At 35.0% G+C, this 22,016-nt stretch overlaps 1 protein-coding gene across 1 annotated transcript in view; it reads left to right on the forward strand.

The window, feature by feature from the left end:
- LOC145692071 (uncharacterized) overlaps positions 1–18,152 on the forward strand; it is a 29,563-nt gene extending 11,411 nt beyond the window's left edge. Inside the window, exons 3-6 of the mRNA XM_081767361.1 lie at positions 1,805–1,848; positions 6,790–6,838; positions 12,557–12,994; positions 15,626–18,152. Coding sequence (XP_081623487.1) covers positions 1,805–1,848; positions 6,790–6,838; positions 12,557–12,994; positions 15,626–15,894 — 800 coding nt within the window. The 3' untranslated portion in view covers positions 15,895–18,152. The remainder of the gene's footprint in view (positions 1–1,804; positions 1,849–6,789; positions 6,839–12,556; positions 12,995–15,625) is intronic.
- Positions 18,153–22,016: the final 3,864 nt, after the last annotated feature.

Consider the following 22,016-nt stretch of genomic DNA (forward strand, 5'->3'; position numbering starts at 1 on the left):
ACCAGACATTGCCACACAGTTTTGCAGTATGTCGTCTGTGCCGTCTTTAGCATTGCCACACAGTTTCCTCATAATAACCTTTGATCGAAAATATTTACGAAGGAGTGCAACTAACTTTCTGACTGACTTACGTAGTTGAACTTTAATTTTCTAGTAGAAAATTTAAATTTAAGTACAGTAGAACTCCGATTACCGAATCAATTGGCACCGGACCCCATTCGGATAATCAAAAATTCGGATAATTGGATTTTTTTCGAAAAAAGGGTCTATTTTAATTAATTACTGTATGTACTATATGCTACTTTATATGTATAATGCTGAAAATGAAAAAAAAATATTTTTTCAAAGAAAAAGAGCTTTTAATTAATTAAATGAAAAGGCAACACTTTTACATATTAAGCGTACCTAGATGTAAGCGTATGTACAATTGCTGTACATTAGTACAGTATATACTATACTATACAGTACATGTTCACGCTGGACCTACACTAACTTCGCGGAGGGAAGAACAATAGCGCCAGTATATATAATAATTTCGCGAATCGCAGTACGTTTAGGTCTTTTATTCCTAAAATTCTGAAAACGATTCGGATAATCAGCTATTCGGATAATTGGAGTTCTACTGTATATTATAAACTTTATTGAATTAATTTCCGATGTAGATTCAGAACGTGGAGACTACCTTTTCCAAAACTTATGGGAAAAATTTGTTGGTTATCAAAATAAGGATTTAGAACCCTGCTTATATTGGTCGCAATCATGGAAGTCATGTACCAAGTGTACTTAACAACCATGATTACGTACTTGTACCTCAGATGCACTGAATTACACGTAGAGCACTCGCCTCTAGTGTGACGGGTCCATTAGTTGATCCGAGACTGTGTGGGCTTATGATGGGTAACATCATGGTGTGGGTTTAATTATATTAATAATAGTAATTAGGATTTTGATTGTAAATGTATGAAATCTGTTGGAAGAGTATCCTACTTTTGTTTGGCAAAAATACATTTATCGATTTGGAAATCCGAAACACTAATCTCCTTCAAAGTAGTCTCCTTGGTTATGCACACACTTCTCTCAGCGCTCTCCTACCATTGTTGGAAATAGTTCTAGAATGGAGTTCTTAGAATAGCGAGCAATCGTGCTGTCGTATTCCACATCATGTCTTCTCTTGACTCAAATCGGGTCCCTATGGGGCGCCTGACAACACACAGGACTGTTGTGTTTGGCGATGAAAACCCGAATCAAATTTCGTAGACATTCTCCTCATGCCCAAATTCTCGTTCAAAATTGAATGTTCCGATCGGATTGAATGGTTTCCGCCTGGGTTTTGCCAAGCTTTGGACAAAGTTTGATGCCATATCGCTGCTCAAGTTTTTCCTGTCATTATACAAAAAAAAAAAAAAAAGAAAGAAAAAAAGAAAAAAGAAAAAAGTAAACTGAAATCTGACGACCGCTCACTACACGTCTTCACTCGTTGGCCGACTGCCAGCGATTGACGCTTCGTGCAGGCGGGAAAAGGAATTCACGACTGCGCATGCGTGTTCCCTCTACATCCAGACTGAAGAAAGCATCCCACCCTTCATTGGTTTACGCTGAATAAAATAAGGTTCGATACTTTTTGAACTCACCTCGTACACTGTAAATTTTGAAATCCATTACAAACATTCTATTTTATTATTCGCTCAACGCACAAATATAACATGTAAATGTAACATAATGTAATATAGCATAGGCCAAGTTCATTCCCTAATTTACTTATCAATATTAAAATGTGTAACTATTTTTTTCTTTACATTTACAGATGAATATCCCCAGCTATATGAACCTTCCGAAAACTTGGCTTTGGTAAGTACTCTGATATTTATATTGTATATTTAGGTAATATGAATTAAAATGATGACCTGTCGGATATTTTTTTGTGAAATGTAGTTATTCTATAAACAAATTCGTTGCTCTATATGTTGACTTGCTGATTTTCGCAAAGAATTTGATCGCGAGCGCTAAACCACGACATGTACAAGAGACGAAACAGATGTTTACAAAATAGCCCTTCCTTCACCTCCGAGAACTTGGAGACAATTGAGCAATCACTCACTCGGTAATGGACTTACACTACCATCGATTGTGGCGAATAGAACCAGGAGCGTAACTACTATGGCGCGAAACCCCGGTATACGGGGAGCCCGATACTTCCAAATGGCCTTTTCACCTTAGTCTCCTAATAGGTCGAATCAACATGCTTTTCAGTTTTGTATTAGTCGGCAATATTCAGCCACTCTCTCCTTTTTTTAGGCTATATCTGAAGGAAGAAGCAATTAAACTGTGTGAAAAGTGGAATGTTCAGACATCATTTAGATGCAAACGATTCAAAAATATCAAATGTCATTTTGATGAGTTGTGTGAAGATAGTAGTTCCAGTGACAGTAAATCAAAGATTAGAATTAGCATCTATATTAAACTATTTGGCATTCTAAATTCACTCATGTTGTCGTTTTACATCTATGTGTGATACAGTATCCAAACTTTCCTTTTTGTTTCCTGCCAATATAATTCATCTCACTGATGATGAAGTTCTAAGAAGGGTACAGATACTTCAAGCAACTTACAGCTGTGACATTGGTTCTTTGTTCCCGATGGTAGTAATTTGTTTTGTGAAACAGTTGAAATCTGAAATAAGTGGTCAGCATTCTGTGTTTGACCTACCAAGGCTCTTAACTGTGAAATATAAATCATTGGCGTCTAGCTTTTCTGAACTTAGTACCGCGTGTTTGTTGTTTTTGACGCTTCCTGTCTTTTGTCAGTTCTGTGGAAAGATCGTTTCCAAAATTTAAATTAATAAAAACTATGTGAGAAGCATAATGGCCAAACTAGATTAAGTAACTAGATTTGCTCTCAGTAAATGTTGACGAAGCTGAAAATATGGATGTAGGGAGTTAGTAAAGGACTTTGCTGACAGGAAAGCAAGAAGGAAACCATTCAATTAATTCCTGATACTTTTCATGACAACTGACGTCACTGAATGCAAAGAGTTAAGTCCATCTTCCTTTCTGAAGCTTATTGAATTAATTACATGTATAACTAAGTGGTTTCCATTTATGAATATTTAAGCCTAGTAGTTACATGCATTTAACTCATTATTCACAAATACAAGGAAATATAGTTATTTATTGTTATCTATCATTTCACAAAAAATGTGTGAGTTCCCTGGGTATTCTCTTGCGGGGGGGGGAGCATAAAAGAAAGTTACGCCACTGGATAGAGCGCACTGTAACGTACAATCGCTTCACAATAAACTCCATGACATTACTTTCGGAACAGATCTTCTATAATTTATTAAGAATAAAATGCAAAAACAATAATGGAGCTATTAAATGACCTTAGAACAAGTGTAAAACATTGACTGTCAGCAACAGAAGACAGCACCTATCTCTGTTTCCAATGTATTTCCTAGGAAACTACAATATTCAAAAATAATTAAATCAACTTCAAAAGTTGAACATTCAAACTTTGTCCAATTTCATTTCAAAAATTAATAAGTTGAGAATAACTAAACAGTACACTTTTTGATTATTTTATTTTCTTCTTCATACAAAAAAAATTAATTTCACTCTGCCAAAGCATGGTTCCCACAATAAAACTCTCACAACAATGAAAGAAACGAATTATCACAAAAATGCACAGATTATTAATTCAATTTGTTCTTGGATAAATCTTAAATATAGTAAAATTCTGCTTATGCAGGTATACGTATAGCTAAATTATACTCCGGAATCGTTTCTCCCACTATGAAACTTTATTTCAAAGTTCCCTTTTCTATAAAGAGTCTATCGCCCTGCGCCTCGAAGAACCGCTATTTGACGTTTTTGTCAAAAATGACTTATGCCGTGAAAATAAACTTGAAAGCTGTAAGGCAGCGTCCCTTATAATGTGATAAGTGAATATTCAATTGTTTCGTCACAACTACGAAAAAAATACATTGAAATTAGACTTCAAGTTCTAATCACGTACGTATATTGATTCTAAATGTGCTTATAAAGGCACAAAAGATAAACCGACATGTGTTACGTAAACATAAAAATAGTAATGTAATATTGTTGAAGCAAGCTACAACAATGTCCAGTGCATAATATACGCCGAACCAGTTTTGTTCTATTTTTCAAGTGTTTCCGTGTATATTTGGCAAACTTTAAAGTTTGGAATTGATTTTGTTTCTTCTGGGAAGTTGTGATTTTAACACATAACCGTCCTTCGAGGCCCAGCGACGATATTACAAAACTCACCATGATGTAAAATCCTCTAATACTTGGGTAAAATATGGTATCCCAATGTCCTAGCAGCTAAGGGAAGGATCTCCATAAAGCTCCGAGTATGCTAAGTGGAGTAAATTTAGGATCCCCAACTGTCCAGAGAGCAAGCAGAAGGGAATTAAAGGTACAAAGCTCCACGCAAGGTGAGTGACTGAGGTTTAGGAGTCCTACAGAGTTCCGAGCAAACTAAACACTTTGGGTTAGGTTCCTCTCAAAGTTCCAGGCAAGCTGAGAGGGTGGAGGTGAACCAGCCGATAACTGATCAGTGTTACTGTAATCCTCCTTGTCAAATAGGTGCTCCAATGTAGCGGTAGCGCTAGCGATCCATTGTCACATGACCAAGATATCACTAGTGTTCCTGTAGTCTGCCAATGTAGCAAGTAAAAGTAGGACTCACATGGTTAATGCTTCTAAACATAAGCACGTGTAGGTTGTTTGTCAACAGAGTCACGTGAGGGATGTTACAATATTCATCTCTTGCTTTGATCGAATTATTCCCTCCAAAATACACTGGAAACACAAGAGATATGTGTTGTCATTTGTTTCTGATTAGCTCTCATTTAAACTTACCTGAAATTAACCCATTTCCAGAATTCAACAACAGTAGTGCGAATAATCGGAATTTCTGAAAAGCTTCCGCATTTTGTCAAAAATAGAATATTTATTTTTCCTAGTTGTGAGAAATTTTTCCACATTTTGTATACGTGGAAACTTTTAAGTTGGATCTGAGCTTGTCCACTCATTGTTGTTTTTAAACACTAAGCTATTTGCCTACTTTGCAACCAGACACCACGTTTCATTAAAACGGATGCATTTTAGCAAAGTTATCTAGAGCAAGCATACTATTGGTATGTAATTAAACTATGGCAGTTAACTGCTATATACTTGTAATACAACAACAAAGCAGTTTCTTTCCATCCATGAAATTTGCCAATGCATGCATCGACCAAACAGATCAATAAGACCCGCTATTTTTTGAACCAAGTCGTTGGACTGATGTATGAGTCACTTGGCACAGCAGAACCGCTCGTCAGACGGTTACAGTGCTCTAACTTGAACAGTCAGTGTGATGCTCCTGAGTACAATGAGGAAGACCACCGATATATAGTTAAATAGAGAGCAGATTGTGATGGCTAGATAGCTGGAAACAAGCATCCCGGAAACAGCGCAATTCATTAAGCATTCGTGGTCTTCAGTGTTACTGCTTTCCAAACATGGGGGAAGAATAGTGAAACTAGCAGGAAATCATAAGACTTGAGGCAGACATACCTCAATAAAGATGTCGAACTTAGTAGACTAGGGAGAGGTACAATAGGATATTGTGCAAATTGTTATATAATTAATAGGATACTTTAACAGACTTTACCAGTGGACAAAGCAAAAGTATGTCTGTGCACACAGTTAACCGTACAGTGTTCGATATGGACCTCCATAGCCGACGTTCCACACGTGTATCAATGTTAACAGAAGGCATCATCGATAACGACAGTATAGGCATGTGACTATCATCTTTGAGCCGCAGAGCAATGGCACAACATTCCTGGTTCGATGAATCATGATGCACCTACCTTCATCACATCAATGTCCGGACTACAACTGTAGTCTTCGAGAAGAACAGCTGTCGACGTACACAGTAGGATGACGACAGACGACGGTGGCTTCATTTTGATTTGGGAAACCTTCTATGGTGTGCATGCATGTGGAGGGCACTATGACGACCCTGGCTATTAGCAGCTCATTACTGATCACGTACATCCAATTATGTCAATCATATTTCTAGCTGGGAATGGCTTCTTTTAGCATAACAACTCTCCTTGTCACAAGGTGAACGTTGTGATGCATAGTTTCGAGGAGCACAGTGGTAAAGTTTAATTACTGCAATAGCCACCAAACTCACATGATCTTAATCCAATTGAAATCATGATTGAACGTCAAATCCGAACTTACCGCAGAACTTATAGAAATTGAATTATTTACATGTAAACATAATGTATCATGCCTCCAATTACCTACCAGGCTTTAGTTGCTTCCATGCCAAATAGCATTGCTTCTATCCTGCGAGTCAAAAGTGGACATACCAAACATCAAGTCGGTAATTATAATGTTCTGGTTGGTCATGTACTTCCTATCTGTATTATTTCGGGTTGTATTTTAGGTAGGTGATATGATTATGTATATCATAAAACATTAGGATGTAAATAGGAACTTCAAATAGTTACAAGTCTATATTTTCACTCTATAACGTTAAGAGGAAAATACCTTAAATTACAATTTAAATATCAATCTTAAACATATTCTACCATAATCAATTTGAGAACATTGAGCACAGAGAACATACTTACTTATTAGGCAGTTGCTTGGGTGCATCGTTATTATCATTTCAGTACAAGCGCACCAAGTTTTATAATTACAAAAAACTTTTACATACTTTATCAAATAATAATGACGTTAATAAGTTTCTTTTTTCATTACATTTTAGCAAACCGATGAGCAACCATTAGAAGAAAGAAAGTATTTGCCACTTGCAGGTAGGTTGGACTATGTATGATAGTAATAACAATCAAAGTTTTATTTTCATTAAAAAGTATATTAAACAACGATTTTGCTTCCTAAATGTATTGAAATCTATTACATCTTCTTTAGGTATTTCTTGTATGATACAAGAATTTTGTTAAGCATTTAGCCATGAATTAAGTATTTAACCGCTTTTAATCGTATTAGCTGTCCTTAACATTAACATAGTTGAAAACAAAATAACCTGATTAAGCCATCATACTGTCATGAAAAGAACATCCAGCATTAATGCGGTCGAATACAAAACAAATGAATTATTAAATTATGGTAAACACAAGAAAGGAACTTCAAACATTAACTTAAACTAAAACAAGCAAAAAAAATCTGATTATATCAGGATAATCCGATAAAAGATGGATCTAACATTGACCTAATCTAAAACGGAAACAAATTAAAACCTTGAATAAAATATAGTAAACCTATAAAAGAAATCTTGAACGTTAACTAGTCGAAAACGAAAAGTATTCATATTCAAAAGATTTTCGTTGTGTTTGTCTCTACTATCAGCAATTATTAAAGTAAATGTAAAGCTTCTCCATAACTTTTATCAGGTCAGCTTGATCATTATTCAGTTTCCCAGCACATTACAAAGCAAACCTTTTACTCTGCGTACCGCTCGTCATTGCTCAAAATCGCATCTTAATGTCTTTAAGTCAGGTTTAAAATTTTATTTGTTTTAGGCAAGGTCAGCGATAGAATTTTTGATAGATATAAGCTTAAGTGTTTTCAAAACTATAGCATATAGCATAAACTATACCATAGTCCGTACACAATCATTCACTCGTAAATATAAGTATAAAATATAAGTATAATATAAGTATAATATTGATAAGTATAAAACGTTAAAATATATATAAAAATACCTTGTTAGTTTCACTGGATTATAAAAATGTTAGTTGGATACACGTCGCATATTCCTGCAACACCCTATTATATTCATGAACAAGGTGACTCGTAAATCCCTGAAATCCTTGGCTAGAATACCAATCAAATAACATGCAACACGTAATTGTTTGGAGATGCAAATATAGAATCTCATTGATATACTATTAAACAGTTAGTGGCAAACTAATCAGAACAGTTCCTTCTATAAGACGTAGTCCATTAGATCCCTTAGGAATTATAAAGATCTGGTTTGTTGATGGCTGACAGTTATTGTGTTTTATACATAGGTTTAGGACGGTTGTAGGATAATGAAGAATTTAAGACAATATTGTGAAAAAAGCAAAGAGTTTATAAAAGTTTCCTGTGTTCACGTAATCTATATTGTGTTAATAGGTTTGTGTGTCACTAATACACATGTTTAGAAAACAACTAGACTTTGTCGTGTAACTTTCTGATTTACCACTATATTCAGCTTTTAGGTTATAACGTACCATATTTTATTACGCTAGAATAATAGCAATCTCTTCAGTTTTGTTTACATAACTCGCAAATGCTAAATGTTTCGACTGTTGCAGAAGTATTACACAATACTCAATTTCATCTCGTATACATGTGGGAAATTATAGGTATTACTGTCACAATAATGTGGTTGCAAACTTCCTGATGATTAACAGCAAATGAGAGCATAAAAGCACAAATCTCTATAGAAAATTGCTCAGCGTAAATCTGGTGGCCGGGAAGACAATCGGAACTCGTCATCAAGTCTGTTCGTCCAATCCAATCTTGTTGCAAGTTTGCTTCCCGTATTGTCAATGTTGAACAAGATAATATGACAGAAAAGCGTCTTATTCTAAGAGGAATAAGAATTATATCTTTATTGTATTGTGTTCAGCTACTCTTTAATATGTTTAAGAAAGTAATCCTTCTATATATCATCTGTGTATGTTTTCGAAGTTATTTCCTTTTAGTGAATTCTGAACATGCTCAAAGATACAACGTATCTGTATCGATCTCCAAAATTTTCAGATTACACTTATTCCTTCTCCCTTTACATACAAGATTTTTTTATTTCTTCTTATATGTTTCATCTTGAGTATGAAAGAATTAAAGAAAATATGAACTTGAAAAATCTTCTGCATTTCGATGCAGAACTCATGATGCATTTCTTTGCTGTCATTTCTGAGGATGTCGAAGCTTACAAGATTTAACGCTCCACCTCCAACGTGGAATTTGCCACACTATTTGATTGTGAGATATCAGTTCCTACATTTGCAGGTCTAATAAATTTGAAAATACTATGAACATACACTTGTCTAAGAAGATTCACAGTTTTTTTAATCGGTTCTGGTTTTCGAAACAAGAAACGTAGTCCAACGCCACCTTCAGCAGGAACCTTTTTCTGATTAAGCAATGATATTGTTAAACATATATTCAGCTTTTCTGTAATTATGTTTGAAATTGTCGTTGTACTGTTAAAACAGATATAATTTTTAGATGTCTAAAATGACGAAACATTCTCATGCTGATTCTATGGTCTATGTCAGACATTTTCAACTTGTCTTTACATAAAAACGAAGCAGTTTCTTAGAATATAAGAAATGATAGAGGAGCAGGTAAAGACGGTGAGAAGATGAGGTAGTAAATGGAATAAAGATGTGTTGAGATTGTATTAGTAGTCATACATCCATTAGCGTATATCCAAAACCTTGGTACTACGCCTGTTATATTCTTGTTTCCCTGTTTTCATTGTCTATATAAATGTCCAAGATCCATTGCATGCTCGTCCTGTGTTCACGTTTTTTACTAAGAAAGACTAGTAATAAAATATGCAGTTAGAAAAAACTGTAATATTAGAATTGTTCTATCTGTCTCCTGAATGCTATCAGGGCAATTACGTGAGCAGCCAGGGTGTGGATTCTATACTTTTACTTCACAAAAATCGACAATGACTGCTTTGAGAACTGTCTCAGTGAATTCAGTACACATTCATTTGCATAAGAATCTGCATATATTGACATTTTGTTTTAAATACTTGGAGTATTCATGTTTCCATTTCGTGAGATTTTATATAAATGAAATGTTTAGTTTAATGTCCCACGTTTATGCACCAAGGCTTAGGGAGAGGGAATTTATATAAATGGCCATTCTTTTTTCAGAATTCATATAGTTTGTAAGTGTAAACGATAATTTTTATTTCGTTATTTTCTCTGAATCGTGTAGGCTTTTAAACGCAAAATTAAACCTCTAATTGTTGCAAATAAAACATACAATTTTGAGTTAATTATTAAGTTTCTGTAATTCGGGCTTATTTCGGGCTCACTTGACTATCAAACGAGCTCGGGCCGGACTCGAGACTAAATGCAAAAACATAATTTCGGACTCGGGTCGGGCCTCACATTATGAATGCATCAGCCGGGCCCGTTCGGGGTTAAAAATTCCGGCCCGTGCAGACTTCTACTGTAGGTCCCATGGGAGTTACGCGTATTTTAACATATTTAAAGATTATCACGACTGATTACATTTAGCTAAAAGCCTGTGTTGAATAGGATGGTCCTGTAAGGTGAGACAGTCTCGTAGGAAACGACATTTAGAACGAGAGTTGATTTTCCATAACAATCACTTCACCCGTCTACTGCACAAGATTCAAATCTTAGCCTGGTTTCGGAGTTCACGTTAATATTGTAGTCCCTCCTTCATAACCATGGTGTTGCATAAGGATAGAAAACACAAAAACTCAATCCATTTGGAACAAAAAACCTTCCGTTAAAAGTATAATATAATCTAATAACATATGTACTTGAAAATTATATTTTTATTATTTATTTACGTAAATTTCATTTGCCAATTCATTTTGATTTTATTTGCAATTGCATTTTAACAAGATTCTCATCAGTTTAAAGATACAAATCAACGTTTGAAAGTTAGAAATATATCACAAAGCCATTAAAGAATTTTTGTGTACACCTCTTTCAAATGATACTTATGCCAACTGCTCTGTATCTAATATCCTAAATTCATCTCTATTTGAATGTAGATGTCTGTTTCTTTCACAAAGATATTACTGAAGAAATTAAGCGAGATAATTATTTTTCATATTATATTACTTCAAAATAACATATTATACTAATTACAAAAAAGTTCGTATGCTACTTCATTGCAATGCATGAGACATTTTTTTCAAATAATACTCACGTAATCATGAAACTTATTGGTATATATTTTACTACTGAATACTTTTGAGAAAATATCCATTTTAAAGGATCCCAAGGTCCTCCTCCTTTGGCGCGGTGGCTCAGTGGTAGAGCGTTCACCTCCGGTGCTATGGGGTCCCTGGTTCGATCCTAGCTCGCGCCGTGCGGACTTTGTGGTAGACAAACGCGGGTTTTCTCGGGGTTCTCCCACTTTCTTCATTCCACCATTTCATTCATTTTTCATAATGATCGTCTCCTTTAGCCTAACCGGCATAATCGTGTGATGTAAAACTTAAAGATTTTATTTCATTTCATGTTATCCGGTATATAATGTGTGTTTATGATGACACAGGCAGGTGGATCTTACCAGTTTCAACCATATTAATTTGGCATTTTATAGGCTCAAGAGGTTTTAATTAAGCTCGGAAGCTTAAAGTATAGATCAGTTTGGCATTTGAAATCTTATAAGAACGAATTCATCTGTACAGACAATCGCATATTTTCGGAGTACTATTTATTCGTAATAATTAATCCTGAAAGATAGATTAATGGATTAGAATTGTCATTCTCTTATGCACAGGAAGATCGACGACAGAGTAGTTTGATGACCACTGATATATTGATTAATCACTGCCACTGTCTGTTTTGTTAATCAATATCATAGTTGCTTATCAACAAGAAAAGATCTGGATAATTATGCAGAAACTTACATAGTCCATTTCCATTACAAACATTTGATGTGCTTTGACAGTGATACCATAAGCTTTAACAGTGCGTGTGCTCAAACTAAGTGGTTTAATTTTTGTTGTCCATTCTTTTGTATCTCTAAAAGCGTTTATACATATTGCAAGGTTGTATAAGCACCTAAAGTGTAAGCAACCTCTATAAACACGTGCTTCATTCACAACCACGTACTATTTGGTTCAAACATTATCACCAGCAGACAATAGAAAGAGAACACCAGGAAGGCACGAAGTTGTTTCCGAAGAAACCCGAAGATGGACGACCCTCTCCTCACGTACCACCCCTTCAGAGGACACTTATAAAAGAGAACCACAAGTGGACACACAAGTATCAGTTAACAAATTATCATCAACCTACCAACACCTCTCTCCGTGGGCCGCATTCGGCTATGGAGATATCATACTAAACCTTATCTCTGGAAGCTGCATTCGGCGAAAAAGATATCCTACAACGACCTTCCTCCTGGGGCTGCATTAAGCTACGGAGGAATCCTATCTCCCGAGGTTGTGTAGGACAAAGGAGATTCCTTGTAATCACCTACCTCTGAAGTTGAAATGAACGAAGGGGCTTTTACTTTAAGCTAAGACGACAATACCTATATATACGAAGCCACTACCGTGTGCTGAGGATTCTTTAAACACTAAGAAACATTTTAGTTATTACACAGAAATTTTCTACATTATTATGGAGATATATTTTTAAATAGGTGAAGGGCTTAAATCCCGGACTGTTGTATTAGATTCTACCGAAAACATTGCAATATACTTGACTCATTGCTTTTATATTAGAATATGAAGTGTTAACTAGGAAACATTCAGAAAGCTACACATAAGCTTCTATTCTTTGTTGCAGCATCAGATGGCTCAGATACTGTTGGCAATTTGGCACTTGACTCCATCTCTGAATTGCGAAGACACAGAAGATCAGCTGAAGTTAGAAACAAGGAGAATGAGAATCAAGAAAATCGCAAAAAGCGTGACAGTTATGATACTAGGCGTGAACGTGACCGAGATAGATATGACGACCGTAATTCCAGAGGTCGAGACAGAGGAACTGATGAATCTGATCGTTATCGATCCAGAAATAGAAACAGTGATAGATATGAGTCTGATCGTTATCGTTCCAGAAATAGAGACAGTGATAGATATGAATCTGATCGTTATCGTTCTAGGAATAGAGACAGTGATAGAAATGACTATAGTAGTTCTTCCAGATACAGTGATCGACAGAACAGCAGATATGGAGATAGGCGAGAAGACAGTTACAGAAGCAATCGTCGAAACAAACGAGGTATGGACTAATGAGTCGATCACTTCATGTGTTATGCTATTTCAGTCTAAAGTCGAATCAAACTGTAGCTTCTGACGTAATATGTTAAAGATCTCATGAAGGGATAAGTATTTACTAATTTTACCTGTAAATATTGCTAAGAACACGTATTTTAATACAGGAAATCATTGATCCGACTTAAACTCTGCACCACAACCACTATTATGAACTTTGGCTGTGTTAGTAGAATATATATATATATATATATATATATATATATATATATATATATATATATATATATATATATATATATATATATATATATTTGGATCTAAATTGGTTGGAACTTTTGTGTCCCTTTCACAGCCGAGGCTATGTAAGACGATAATCTTCAGTTTAAAATAGAATCCGAGCCACAGTAATGGGTCCATATTTTAAAACCATTGCACATGAAATCTAGAAGTCTTATCCTTAGTTAGAATTAATACTTCAATTTGGAACGGCAGTAATATGCATACACATTTCGGAAAATAATTTTATATTGTTATACGATTCTCATTTTCGAAACAAATATTAATGCTAAATAGCGAAAAAGCAACACAAAATTTCATTTAATTTAATTGTACCTAAAATTCTAAATATCTAGTTAAAGTACATAAGATTTTAAGGCTTTTAGGGTAAAATTTAATTGATAAGGTAAACTTTGATTGATAAATTTTGTATCAGCTAACTTTTGCAATAGTTTCTGGATCGGTATGACTGACCTTAATGTCCACATAGTGACCAATTGATTCTACATTCATTTTCTTTATTTCGAAATTAAAATTATTATTGATGTGAACACTAAATGTAATACTGTCCTTAAAAATACAAAAATGTTAAACTTGTCTAAAGAAGTAATCAATTAACGGATTTTAAATAATCTCCATGATATACACTTCAGAATTAAATCGCCAAAATAGCATTATTTACAACACATTGCATAATGACATATACTTCATCAACTTCTCTTTATCTACAGAATTCAATTGAGAAGCCTCAAAGTGAAATGATAAAAACACTCCCAGGTTTGAACATCACTTACATTGAAAATTTGATCGAGATCAGTCTGGTGCTTCAAGAGGTAGGAAGTCACAAACATAGTCATTTTCATTTACATAAATATGCGCAGGATCAGATCCAGGATTGTCTGACGGGGGGTGCACAAATAACTACCAAAATAACCAATCACAATTTAACTCTTCAAAGTGACATGTGGCAATATTCCTTACCCCTGATAAGACTGATGCATAGAACGGAGGAAAGTATTTTAAAGAGAGTCGCAATGGTTATGCAGGAAAAAAAATGTCCTTCTCTCCTCCTGGCTTTTGTTTCCCTACGTACTTGACAAATGCTATATCGTTTTGCTTGGTGCATCCTTTTCCTTCAAAGTTTTGAAAATCGACTTAAACTATTGCTTTTGCAAAGCTCTGCTTTCTTTTAAGCCTCAAACGGAAACATGATGGCAAAAAGTTTCGGAAAGTGTTGCTATTTTCACTGCTAGCTACTCATTTTAGATAGTGTATATTTACAAAGAAGGGGAGGGGTGCACGTGCACCTTTGCACACCCCCTATATCTGCCCTGCCTAGGTGCATCGATAGATAGATATAACTTCACTGGCATGTTGACTGTTACGAACCTAAAGCAAATAGTAGCATTTTGTAAGTGGGGGAAGGGTGGGGAGAGGTATTTTCTCAACATACATGTGTAGGATAAAATTGCAGCAAAACTTATGTTGAATGGAACTTGAAGGAAGAATAAATACATCTATAACGAAAGAATTTGAAAGTCCCTTGCTCTGTTACTCATTTGCTGGACGACGAACGGCGATGTAACATGACTGGGCGTCAAGAAGTAGTTAAGAAACGCGATCAATCTTATAACACACCACATTGAATCCATACTTTTATGCAGCTCCGATAGGAAACTTGCCACTTGCATAAGCGCAAAATGCGCATTGTCCAGTAAGAAGGAACAAAATGAATATAGTTACTTTAGTATAACTCGACATAGATTTCTCTAATTTATATATGGAGGGACTTTCTCCAGCATGATAGATTGGAATGGATTACATAGGAGTAAACATTTTACCACAGAGACATCGTTTCTCCTCTCATCCGCAAAAGTGTGTTTTCAAAGATGAATCTATTCTATTCTATTCTAAAGTAAAGTCAATTCTATTCTAAAGTAAAGTTTATACAATTCATTTCTAGTAGATGCTCTGTGACGTCATACTCACCATATCAATACAATCCACTCATGGAACATATGGAAGAGATGAGAAATCTGACGTTCATAATAGCAGTGATGGCAGACAAGTAACAACATCAATCGTTTTCCAAATACAGAAGTGATCTCTCCATAATTAATCGTACACTGACAACACTTCTAGACTTTTATTCTCTTGTGTATTTACACTTTATATTTTGCTCTATCTGTTTCTCTGTGTAGCTTCTCCAAGAGTCAAAGCTTCCTATAACATAATACATCTTTCAATTGAAAATTAGCTTATATATTTGTATTCTGACATACATCTCTTTATTATTATGATTGTTATACGAATTTTCATTTGTCTTGCAATTTAATTAATCTTTTTTTACTTATATTAGATTTGGCCAATGTTGAGGGAGCTGGTCCTTTGAACTTACCGTATGAAGTAGTGCCACGCCAGAAACGTTCTCCGCAAGAGACAGAAGATGATACTGAAGACACTGACACCAAGAGAGAAGACGAAGAAGACAAACGGCAAGATCGGCATAAACGACGAAACAAAAAGTGGTTTATCTGTTTTGAGAAGGAAAGAAAATGGAGAGATAGAAGAAGAAATCACCGTCGCGAACAAGAACAAAAAGAGGAAGATGATAAAGAAGAACTCTAAGCAGCACCAAAATTAAGATGTTTATATTTCATTTTTCACTTGTTCAATGAATATCAGTAGGAAGTGGGCCACTTGTCCTAGCTTTTCTCTGATTGACTGAGGGACATCACGTGTCCTAATCACATCCTAATGTTATAGGGGTCAATACTTTATTGATTTTAACAGTGATGGTTTGGCCCACTCCTAAATTTTTGGAAGGATACACAGTACCCCCCACTTTTATTTTGAAAATTGTCAAACTTAAAAGTTGTGTATGGCAATATCGGACAGAAGTATGCACTTGTGTAAGTTTGGGTAGTGAATCTTTTCCCTTTAATAGATAAAAACTGGCCAAAAATGAAACTTTCAAAAGGTTTGACTTATTTTATCTCCATTGCTGAAAGTTTAACAAGTTATATAATTATGTAGCTGAGTATAGGGGTCCATTATCGTTCATAAAAGCAGGGGACATTCACGCTCCTTCTTAAACTTTGGGTTGGCTATGTGGGATCACCCCATAACGTTTGGAAACTTTCAAATTTAAAAGATTGATATGGTAGTATAGAATTTGAGTATGTACATCTATAAATTCGGTTGATGCATCACATTTTCGTTTATACGTACAAAATTGAAAAACTTCAAAATTTGGAATTTTTTGACCTAATTTATCATCTTTAATCAGTGTATATCCAACTATATGGTTATAAGTTGAGTACAAGGGTCCATTCTCTTTTGTAACATATGGGTACATTGACATACTTCCCTAAATTTTCTCGAAGGGCACATTGGCCCACCCTTTAAATTTGGGAATGGTCAAAAAACAAAATTTGATAAATGCTCGTTAGAGCTGAAATATATACCCTCATAAATTTTGATGGTCCTTCTTATCCCTTTATGTGCTAAAAAATCGCCAAATATTAGGATTATCACATGTTCTCCACGTGGTCGGTTATTGACCTCATTTACTTCTTTGATGGCCTTTAACACGTTGCATATGTATATGGTTGAGCAGAAAGCTGCATTCCTTTTCAGGACATAATGCTCCCTTCTCAAAATGTGGACGGGCTAAATGGTCTTGGATGCCGAAAGCCCAAAAATTTAAATCCTAAAAAATCCTCAATATTTGAAAGGGTATGTAGGTCTACCTCTTGAATTTGAGAACTCAAGAAACAAAATTGTGTCTCGTTTATCAATATTTTATAGATTAAAATTGTCAAAATATTCATATTCAAATGTTGTCAACTCAAGCATATAAATTGATAACGTATTAAAGGCTCATTATAGCTAAATTAGGTCAATGGCTGACTACGTGGCGACTAACACTTAGAAATTATTTTTACAAGGGAATGGAATAAGTAGGACCACAAAAATTTAGAGTAGTATTTATTTGGATTTTAGAGAACATTTGTCAAATTTTGTTTTTAGTCAATTGTCAAATGTAAGGAGTAAGCCAATGTACCCTTCCAAAAATTTAGAGAAGTATGTCAATAAACCCATATCTTGTAAAAAAAAAAAAAAAAAAAGAATAGACCACTATATGCAACTTTATAACTGTATAACATGATAAACAATCATTGAAGACGATAAATTACTTAAGGAAATTTCCAAATTTTGAACTCTTGGTATTGTTATGCCTATAAAAAGGAATGAGATAGACTAACCAAACTTATAGAAGTATACCCAGGTCTTAAAATACCTTAATGAGTATTTAAATTTGGAAATTTTTTAAATATAAGGGATGGTCCTATGTACTCCTCCCAAAGTTTAAGAGGAGTGAGTAAATGCATCCATTTTCTATAAAAAAGAATTCATCCGTATTATCAACTGTATAACCATAAAAAAAACGTGCTGAATCCTCGTCAAAGGGGATAAACTTGGTCAAAAACATACAAAATTTACATTTTCGGCAATTTTACACCCTTAAAAGGAAAAAATGATTGACCACCAGAACTTGCAGAGTTACACACCTCCGTCCTATACCACCATAACAAATTTTAAAATTTGACAACGTCCAAAATTTAAAGTCTGTGATCCTACGTATATACCCTTTTTAAAAGTTGGGAGGTGATCCAAGATACTCCTGCCAAAACCAGGATTGAATGACCACTATGATGCCATATCACCTGATCGGCAATGAGAGAAAAGTTAGTCTAAGTGATCCACTAACTACTATACCAGTTTCAATATCTAGGTAACACTGTTACTCAAATTGTTAGAATGCCAAGATGTTACGGTATTTACTTGTATTAAGTAATTAGAATAAACATGATTCAAAAGTATGCTTTGTGGCCGTTTATAATACCCTGAATAATTATTAAGTAGCTAAGTAAGAAAAGACAGTTTACTCACTTAAAATGTAAAACTGCTTGAAGCAGTCAAAAGTACATAGCCCACATTAACTCAGGTGTTATATGAACTTAGACACCAACGAAGCACTATTTTTCTTATGTTCACTTCAGTTACCTATATTTGATATGAAAATATTTATAGGCAATGATTCACGTTCGAAATATATTACTTTAGAAAATGATTTAAGAGAAACAAATACTTCATGGCCATACATGGATGATTAGGTTCTTTAAAACAAATATGTTTTATGTGCCAAAATAGTGCTAGATACTCTCAATTATGCTTTAAAATGGTAAAAACAGGCTATAAAGGAAATACTTTGAATGATATATTACGACCTAAGTACAAACTTTAAGACAGAGAAATGCACACACACTTGTCATGCTCATCATACACGTTACCTTCAAACCTGCTGAGAACCGAAATGCTGAATTTTCTTAAACCAAAAACTGTAAACAAATTTTATTTTCCTGTAGGTGCTATCAAATCTTTACTACAAAACACATCATCTTCACATTTCTGTACCTTATAAGTCGTAATTGGTATTCCAGCAAATATAAAGTACTTTCTCCAGGTTTACAAGGCTGAAACGGTGGTATTTGTTAATGAGAATGAACTTGTAAGCAGAGAATGAACGTTTCACATGAACTGACGTGATGGTGAGTTAACTTAAATTCGGGCACATGATCGATTAATATTTCGCATTAGTATTCACTGTTCTCCAGTCAGAATGTCTGTTTCTGTACACAAACCCGTGAGTTCCAAGTTTGTTTTCAACATATTTTCAACTTTTACCTGCAACTTCATCGAGCATCCAAGATTTTTTTTGCTTTACTTTCTGAGTGAACTCAATATTAGAACTCCCTAGTGGTTAAAAAGTAGCTTAAGCTTAAGGTAAGTGGGAGTCATAGTTCGACTTCCAGCCAGAGTTCATGTGCTTGGGATCTCACATTATGCTGTAGGTTCACGTCTCATATAGCCTCGCTGCTGAGAAAGATGCTAAACTCAAAATCCAATCAAATGAGCTCAATATTCTTATGAAGTAATATTTCCTAGAATCCTGATAATGCAATAATCCTAACAAAATATGTGTAATACTGTCTGATGTATGCCAAATCAGTAGGGATAGAGGAATAATCCATTAACTTTATTTTAGCAGAAGTAACTCTATAAACATCCCTCACTAAATTTCCAAACTTTACTCTAAAAATGTATTTCCACCCCCGAGTACAGCAGTAAAGCGCAACAGGTGGGTTCCCAGGTTTACCGGCTTTCGAAAATGTTCACATATTTACTTTGCACAAAATAGCAAATCGAAATAGGGCCTAGGCACTAACATTCGATTTGGCATTTTAGGCATAATAAAACTTGCTGTTAGTTCTTTAATTTGTTACGAAACACACACGACTTTACTGTTCGTTCTGAGTTAAGGAAGAAATAGGTTTTTACCTAAGGATTCAATGTCTATTCACACGTTAAGCTCTTCAATGAAATAAGAGTGGTGTGATGATGTTACATATGTTCCTGGCACAATTTTTTGACTCGGTAACACAGTTAGGAGGCTACTATTTCGGTACCCTATTTGAAATTAGTACCATCTAATGGTGCACAGGGGTATAAGGATCGTAAGTCATAAGTGAGAAAAATACGGAAAAATGGTCTCTCAGAGACGAGAGCTCCATCGTGGCTAAGCGGTTAGCACACGCGCCTTTGGCGCGGGAGACTCGGGTTTGATTCCCGGCGGGAGCTCATGTTGTTCGGATTCCACGTTAATCAGTAGGTCCCGTCTCATATAGCCTCGCTGCTGAAAAGGACAAACTCAAAATCAACTCAAATGTTTCAGAAAGCTATCAGGAACCATAAACGAAAGTTAAAATTAGTAGTGAAGCACTTAACTTAAAAACTAATCTTTAGTTAACAAATTGTACAGCAATTAAGGGCAAATAAATAGTAATAAAATTACTTTTTGTGGCATTTAAACAATGGAATAAAACAAAAAAATGTTTAATTGAAGGTCGTGCTTTCGAACTTAAGGAAAAGAGACCGTGATACTTCGGGGAGAGTAAGCTGAGCACTAAATCGATTTCCAAGTAAGAAAAGCATCATTTCATATTCAACTTGGTATTTATTATAAGTTTTTGTCCATAGCTCCTGAGTGTGGTAATAAGAGCTAGTACTTCCATTATATCTCAAGACAATCAAAGCCTTGATTCAATGTTCAAAGGATGAAATGCTATAAAATAATCAGATTCCTCTCCCTCCCCCCCCTCTCTCTCTCAACATGGATTCTCCCGTAGTCATTCTAGTTAGAAAACGCACGATTAGAAGACAATAAAACTTCTCCTGTAGTTATTCTAATTCTGAAAGTCAGCTTCCTGATATTTATTTTTGCTAAACGAGTTATTTTAGAACTACATTGTGGCCATACAGTTAGCGAACGCGTCTACAGCATGGGAGGCCTAGATTCGTTTTCAGGTTGGAGTTCATGTAACTTAGATCCCATGTTAAGCTGAAGGTCTATGTCTCGTATGGCTTCGGTGCTGCAAAGGATGTTCAATCCGAATCCAACTAACGAATGATTGATATTTTTTGAGAGCAAAACTTTAACTTTCCTGGGAAGGATTCTAAGAAAACTCTAACATAAGATGAAGACATGTCAATGAACAGTCCTCATTTTGAGATTTTTACGTCACTGGTTCATAAGAACAGACGACAAACATTTTTTGGGCCGAAGATTAAAATATTCCTCATTTGGAGATTTTAAACTAAAGTATATAGTAAACAGGTCATCTCCAAATATCAAAGGCAATATAGAAGAGTAAAATCATTTTAAAATAGAAATGACATGTTTTGTTTAAAAACGCAGAAGGTTTAGAAAAGTGAAATCAAAATCACTTCATAAACAATCCTAGTTTCAACTTTCAGTTCCACGAATAGTAGAAATGAAAGTGCAAGAAAACAACTATATAAACCTTAGACAATTTAGTTAAATCATCAAATGTCTGTCAACCATACGCCTCTCAGTGACTACTCGCGTTTACTCGAAACGGAGATTAGTGGTTTCGGAAAGTGCTGTGCAGATTCTGTTTGCAATAGACATCATCATTATCACGAGAACATCGAGATTGATCGAAATTTTTATAATTTCGAAGATTATACATTGTATTATTAAAAGTGAATGTCACCCGGAAAAATACCAAACTGTGAAAAATAAGTTATTATTGGTTTGGTTAAAAAACAGGAAGAAGGACACCAGGAAACTGAATAATACCCATACGACAAAACAATTTCTTCAGTGAAAGTGTAAAAGATGTGTTTTCTATGCATACGTCACAAAACTATTATTTCATAGTCTAGAATGTACTGGCCCGGAAGGACATGAGAAAGAAAAATAACAAATGAGGCAAATATAAAAACTCCTGGTTTCTAAACCAGGGGGTTCAGTTTTGGATGCAGGCTCGTTCAGTCACGTTCAGCCTTGTTCAGTCTTAGATCGAGTCTCGGTCGGTCTTGGCTCGATCTGAAAACGCGGTTTAGTCTCGTCTCGAGTATACGCGAAAGTCTCGTCTTAACGATTCTTGGTTAAGTCAACAGTATTGATGGACCAGAACATGTAAGTTGTGTATTTTATGGTTTTTCTTAATTTTACACATCAGTATGGTCAGGCAATGCAATTCTCACAGTCCTCGTAACCGTAGGTTATGATAAACCCGAGTAGTAGTATAATGACAGTAATAATAATAATTGTAATAGCAGTATTCTATTGTAATGCTATGCATTCTTGATTTATTTAT

Source organism: Thermobia domestica, chromosome 8, assembly GCF_964235325.1.
Source record: "Thermobia domestica chromosome 8, izTheDome1.hap1.1, whole genome shotgun sequence".
Taxonomy (NCBI): Eukaryota; Metazoa; Arthropoda; class Insecta; order Zygentoma; family Lepismatidae; genus Thermobia; species Thermobia domestica.